Genomic DNA, 7,404 nt, shown 5'->3' with positions numbered 1-7,404 from the left:
TCTCAAAATTCCCAAAAAGAGGGCACAAGAAATTACAACGTTATAAATTAATTTCTTATGATGAAGAAAATAAGAAGAAATGAAGATAATACGTGTGAGGTGGAAATCAAGGTGTTTACCAAAAGTAACTTTAGAATAAATATGTAGAATTGTTTAATATGAATATAATAGACTAATGGAGATATAAATTTTAGTTAAAAGGGGAGGGATTATGAGTTAGGGCTTAGAATACAAAGTGATTTAGTTGTCACGTAGAAACTAGTAATATCAAAAGGACCATCCGATATGTAAAAGTAGATTGAAACATATGAGTTAACTTATCACGAATTTAAGTTTGATTTGGTTGGATTGGAAAAAAATTCTAATTTTTTTTAAGATAAATTAAACAGAATAACTTACTTAATTTCTGGTTATTGAGTTGAATATGGATTGAACCGTGATTCAACAATAACAAGTCCTTCATTATTTGTTTTATTATTTTTTTTATAACTTTTATATTATAATCATTTACTACTTTTAATTATTTAGGTTGTCAATTTGATCTTTTTAAAAATTATAGTATTGTTCAATAACATTTAAATAATTTAAATGTTTAATTAATTTATTTGTAAAATTATTTAGATTGTCAATTTATCTTTTAAAGACTATAATGTTGTTCAGTAACATTTAAATAATTTAAATGTTTAATTTATTTATTTGTAAAATTATGTAGGTTGACACTGTAATTTTTAACTAGTATTTTTATAATAATATCTAATTAAATATGTTAATGTGCTAAGAAATTTATATTTTGTAGGAAAAATATTTCTAATTAATCCCTCACTAATTTGCGATGATATAGTGAATGAATGAAATTGTAGTTTGTTCGTAACAAAATAGTTACAGATTTATCAAGACATATATCTGTAGTTAATTATTCTCAATTAAAATTATACTAAATAAAAAAGAAAATAATTTTTAATTTAAATGTTAATTTTTTTATGGGTACATGTTTATGGACATGAATTATTATGAATTAGAGAGTGAATAGTTATGAAGTAATTGTAATTAACAAAATAAAATTTGTGAGAATTAGTTATGGCTTAGCGAAAATAGAATTGCAACAAATTATCTACGGATTAGTGAGAACATTATTGTGACAAATTAACTATGGATTAGTGAGAACAAAATTGTGACAAATTGGTTATGGATTAGCATGACCAGTGTTGCGATAGATTAGTTACAATCTTATATGAGCAAAGTTGTGAAAAAGTAGCTACATTTCGCTAGAAATTATAAAACTTTCTCACTTCATTTATCAAACTTAGATGATACTTTGATTTTACTATAAAAAAATGAATTGAGTCAATCCACTTTGATTTGACTGTAATAAATATAAAATAAATTAAAGAACAAAACATCTTCACGTGACTTAACTCACCTAAACTACCAACTCCTGGTGGGTCAAGCTGGATTACAAAATTCTTGATTCACTAAAAAATGAGTCGAGTTGAACTAACTCATTTTTAACTCTATCCTTGGTAAGAAAACCCATGTAATTATGTTAGAAGGAGTTTATAAAATATATTATGAAAAGACAATATAATTATTTGGTTTAAAAGTAAAGTGAGTAGAAAATTTTGAAATGATTTTAAAATTACATTTTGAAAATATACGTGAATTGAACTAGGGATGGAAAGGAGTTGAGTCTTACACGGATAGTGTCTACCTGCTACTCGACCAACAAAAAAACATCCATTTGTTACCTATCGAATATCCATATAAAAATACATGTGAGTTCTTTAAAGTCAGCAAGTATCTATAGATACCCTTGAATATTTAAAATAAATATATTTTCTAAATTTTTAAAATAAAATTTAAAAAAGTAAAATAAATTTTAATTTTAGTTTTTTCGGGTAACATATGCTTGTGAGTGCGAGTAGTATAATACCTACACTCAACCTGTTTATAAAGGGATATTAAAATACCTAAAACTTGAGGATAATAAATATCCTAAAGTATCAACCTATCACAAATTTTATTTGCAAATACCTGCAGACATAATTATTTTTGCTATAACTAAATTAAACATGGCATGGAAGATTATCTCGTTAAAAATGTCATGGACCATATGAGTATATACAAAATAAGGGTATTTTAAAATGGAAACAGCTAAGTGTTGAAATAGTTTTGAATACATAAAACAAAAAGCTTGAAGTTTGATCAAAAGTCGTTTTAACAATGTCTCTCCTTTATGAGTAATAAACCTTACCTTAAGATTGCATTCACTTTATGTCCTCATTTCCTTATGTCCTCATTTTGAACTTGGTGTGGATTTGGTTTGTATTTCAAGTGGAGTTCTACATGGATATACTTTTTCTTGAATAAACTCAAGAATTAGACATTTGGGGTAAAGAATAAAGCAATCTATAGTTTTAGAAAACCTTGTATAATTTACTCTTATATTTGTAGTGAATTTAATTAATATATTAAAAATAGAATTAAATTTTAATTTTAATATTTGTAAAATTTGTTCTTTGTTTTCTTTAAAATTAAACATCAATTTTTTTATATTTTTATATTAAATAACACATACTAATTACTTATATGTTGTTAGAATAAATAAAAACAATAAAACATATATATATATATATATATATATATATATATATATGAATAAAAGAGACTAATTAAGTTAAATAATTCTTATGACAATTAATAACAATATAAGATAAAATTGTGTTGTGCTCTTAGTCAAGTGAGAAAATTAGTTATTTAAAATTGATTGTGTCTGGTATATAATTGTGGTTAAATTTTGGTTTAGGTTAATTTGATTTGATCCATGGTATGATTTGGTTTGTTTGAGAATGTGAATTTGGTCTTTGGATTGAATTGATGGTTTTCATCATTTTTGTTGTGTGAAATTGTGAATTTAAATATGGTTTTGCTTTAAGGATGGATAAGTCCGATTCAATTAGTATAAGAGAATACAACTTTTGACTTGGCAACATTGCTTTTGATATGTGTGAATGGAGAAAAGTATCCTATGAAGTCAATTGAGAAAACCAATATGTCATGACTGTAAAATTATGCAAACTCTTTGGACTAGTATTTTACTTGTTAAGCAAAAACATAATTCAAAAAATCAAAGAGGCAGTGGATGTCTCACTCGTTGACCGAGAGCTGTTTTTAGAAAAATAAGAAAGTATGGAAGTCTTACTCATTGAGTGAGATAGGACTCATTCAGAGAATTTATGTGAATTAATTACACCCAATATTCCTATTCGTGAAGGAGTTAAGTTCTCCTTGGGAAAATAATTAAAATTTTTACTTCCAATGTTCACTATTTGGAGGAACCATAGTGTTGAGAAAGAGTTTTAGTTATATGTAGTTTAAACTGCTTTAAGATATATATATATATATATATATATATATATATATATATATATATATATATATATAATGAGATGATATGTGATGGATGTGGAATGACTTTCAAATGAGAAAGCATCTCCTTGTTGATTAATCCTCTCAAAAAATAGATGTAATAAAGAGAAAGACAAGTGGTGTTTTACATTTGACTCTTTTACCCTTATTTAACATTAAGATATATAATAACATAAGAAAAAAATTATATATATGATGTAAATAATATAATATAATATAATAAAACAATGATAACAATGTATACATTAAAAAAATTAAAATAATAATAATTTTATTTAAAGTAATCACTCACCCATAATTTATTTTAATTTAATTTCAACCAATCTCATTTTATTTCAAAAATGAATTCATCATTTTTAACTTTTTTTAAATTTAAATAATAATTCACATTTTATTTTAACATACATTTAGATTAAAGGTAAAATGATAATCATCTAATTTTTTGTATGTATTTTCTTCACTCCAACCCATTTGGGTCAAACCAAGTACTTGGGGCTATATTAATTCCATCGTTTTACTCATTCTTATCTTTCTTTTCTCTCTCACCCTTTTCACAAATTATTCCTTGTCTCCTCTGATATAAGTTTGATCTTATTCCTCTGATCTTCGTATCTTCGTATCTTTAAGAAGATTCTGATCACACTTCCCAATAGTTAAGCAATAAACTTTTACTAATTAGATTTTTGAACCAAAAAAGTTTTTTTTTATTGTAAAGATTCTTTATTATATTTCCTTTTTATATAAATTTGTCACCAATCTTGACAAATTAATTGAAGAAAATAACCCTCTTAACTTGGTTAAACTTATTAAAGTTTGATTTTATTTAAGTACTTTGCTATAGGTTTATAAATTTTGAGTAGAGTTAAGTATATTTTTAGTCCTTGAACTTTGACTAAAAATTGGAATTTGTCTCTGTCTGAAACTTCGATACATTTGGATCTCTAAATTTTAAAAATGAATGAATATAATCATTTTAACCCAATTACGTTAACTATTTTTGATGTGCCAAACACATTTCATGTTAGTATTGGAGTTGTTTACACTGTTTGACACATTTCCAGTTTAATATCTACTGCGAAATAAAAAAAGTTAACATAATTGGGTCAAATGAATATATTCATTCATTTTTAAAGTTTAAAGACAAAAATGTATCGAAGTTTTGGACATGGACAAATTTCAATTTGAGTCAAAATTCGAAGACTAAAACCATACTTAACCCTTTTCAGTATTATTCTTGCTTCTTGTAGTTAAACTTGATTTGAAATAAAAAATAATGGATAAGAAAAACTATTTATGTTGCTTTTCATAGAACTTTATGATGTATGATTTAGATATGAAAGTGATTTAGTCACATTATTTTGGTTTTTATGAAAAAATGTCAACTTTGTTAAAATTATTTTAATGTTTAAAATTAGGCTTAAATACCTTTTTAGTCCTCATTTTTGTAGTGTTTGTTGCGGATGATCCTCATTTTTACAGAATGTTTAAAATGATCCTCATTTTCGCAATTCGTGTTTTATTTGGTCCTTTTCTGTAACGTCGTTTAAATCATTAACTGAACATTGTACAGGTGGCACGGTTTGTATTAGGGTGTGTTACGTGTATTGTACATGTGTGGTAATTAGATATTTAGGGATAAATAAGTGAACTAGGGTTTTGGTAAGGAATGTTTGGTGAGTTTTGACAATCTTGTTCCTCCATTCCCAATTGGTGTTGCTGCAATCTTCTTCTTCTTGCAATACCATTATATAGATATGTTACGGTCCCAATCTTCTTCCTTGACCTCTGGTTGTAATCGTTGGAGGCAATCGTTACAGAAAAGGACTAAATAAAACACAAATTGCGAAAATGATGACCATTTTAAACATTCGGTAAAAATGAGGACTATATTTTAAACATTTGGTAAAAATGATGACCATTTTAAACATTCTGTTAAAATGAGGACCATCCGCAACAAACACTACGAAAATGAGGACAAAAAGGTATTTAAACCTTAAAATTAAATACTCTTTGAGCTTTTGAGTTAATAGACAATTATTTTAGAATATTTTGAATTGAACAATTTTATGAAGAAGTTATTTAATAAATAGATCGTACATCTTAAAGTATATAGTTTATCATATTGAATTCATAAATAAAGTAAAGTTTCTATAGTTTTACGAAGATGAGTAATTCAAGACATGAATATAAACTATGTCATCTAAAATATTAATTAAATACGTTATAATCATTTCCTGAGTTATATCATTTAAAAACATCTTAGATTCTATAGTTTAAAATTATATTTTGAATAACTTAATTTTAGATTATCTGATTGAAGAAATGGTAACGATTAGGTGAGAGAATAAAAGTGAGAAAGCGATCACTATTAATCCCACGAGGCCTTCAGAGCGCAACTTGCTTTAAGTGTTTTTTTTTTTTTTTTTCGTTTTGTTATTATTGTATCATACGCGTGCACACTGAATTCACACGCTTTAAAGATTCTGTTCTGTTTATTTTTCAATCTTTATTTTGTGTGATTATAATGCTTTAGTAATAACTCAAAGTCTAAGATTAAAATAAAATAATCTATACGAGTTGATATTCTGCTAATTATTAAATGTTTTTACTGAGATAAATATAAAGTTTGTGCTTAAACATGTTCTTTTTTTTCTTTTTAGCGTGGATCAGAAAGAAACCATAGGAGAAAAACAAGTTCATGAAAATTTCCCAGAATGTAATGGTGGTTGTACCAGTAGGATCGAAGAACACTTCTTCGAAACTTCCCAACACCTCTTGCAAACTATAATAATCCAACAACACAACATACCCCAAAACAACAGGATAGCTGCTGCACACGCTGCACCACCTTCCTTATAACCATAGGTCTAACCGCGCTGTTCCTGTGGCTGAGTATGCGCGTGGACGAACCCCATTTGTACCTCGAAAAAATTTACATTCCTACCCTCAACAAAACTCTAAATCCCTCTCCCGGAAACACCACCATCCTCTTCACCCTCAGGCTCGCCAACAGGAACAAGGACACCGGAATCAAATACGACGACGTTCAGCTCACTTTCAAGGTCTTCGTCAGCAACAACACCACGCGCCCTCTCGGGAACGCCACCGTGCAGCGCTTCTACCAGGGCCGCAACAAGAAGGCCTCCAAGCGTGGCTCTCTCAACGGCGGCGGTATCCTCACTACGACGGTTGCCGGGAAGGTGGTGTACCGCGTGGACTTCACTACGGCGATCAAGTACAAGATTGTTTGGTGGTACACGAAACGGCACCGTTTGTGGGGAGGGGCAAGTGTGGAAATGAACGATTCCGGGTCGAAAGTGAACCGGAAACCCGTCAGGCTTGGCGGTAAAAACCCGGTGGTGATCCCGTCCGGCGCACCCGAATTCCGTGGATGCTATCGTGCACTTGTCACTTTTTTTGTGGCTGCTTCTGTTCTTCTGCTTGATGCTCATGGGTTTAATTGACTTGAGTTTATCATTTTTCAGTTTTGTGTGTATTATTTTATTTAATTATTAGTTGTTTCTTTCTTTTTTTTATAAATGATTGGTCTCAGAGATATTTTTATTTTGTAATATGTATTGTTTCTTTTAGTTTCTATAGCTTCGGTTGAGAATGAAAATTGGATTTGAATGAAGTGAGTAATCACATGAATTATTGGGAGAAAAATAACTTATCCATTGAATATTAAATATAAGATTAAAAATATCCATTGATTAATAATCATAATAGTAATTAGTAGGTATATAGGATGTAAAATGTTATATTATTTTTAAGCAGTTTTTATTTCCTAAAATAAGGATTCTAATTATTTAGATCTGTGGGAGAAAGGTTTTAAAGTGTTTTTATTTAAATGAAGCAATCTCTACTTTGTGTATTGACTTTCCATTTGACATTCTCATTTCCAAACTTTCATTACCATGCTTTTTGACATGATGTAAAATATATTATTTTTACAAAACATGACAAATAGAATTGGTT

At 28.0% G+C, this 7,404-nt stretch overlaps 1 protein-coding gene across 1 annotated transcript; it reads left to right on the top strand.

The window, feature by feature from the left end:
* Positions 1–6,083: 6,083 nt before the first annotated feature.
* LOC114184097 (protein NDR1-like) lies at positions 6,084–7,060 on the top strand. Its single transcript, XM_028071336.1, has one exon. It carries the CDS (start codon positions 6,321–6,323, stop codon positions 6,888–6,890), a length of 570 nt encoding a protein of 189 aa, XP_027927137.1. The 5' UTR covers positions 6,084–6,320; the 3' UTR covers positions 6,891–7,060.
* The last annotated feature ends 344 nt before the right edge of the window (positions 7,061–7,404 follow it).

The sequence above is a fragment of the Vigna unguiculata genome, chromosome 5 (assembly GCF_004118075.2).
Source record: "Vigna unguiculata cultivar IT97K-499-35 chromosome 5, ASM411807v1, whole genome shotgun sequence".
NCBI lineage: Eukaryota > Viridiplantae > Streptophyta > Magnoliopsida > Fabales > Fabaceae > Vigna > Vigna unguiculata.
Note: the sequence above shows the minus strand (reverse complement) of the source record. Positions and strands in the feature narration are given on the sequence as shown.

Excerpts from the sequence above, each read along its gene's own strand:
- LOC114184097 (XM_028071336.1), top strand. The coding sequence starts at position 6,321 with ATGCGCGTGGACGAACCCCATTTGTACCTCGAAAAAATTTACATTCCT.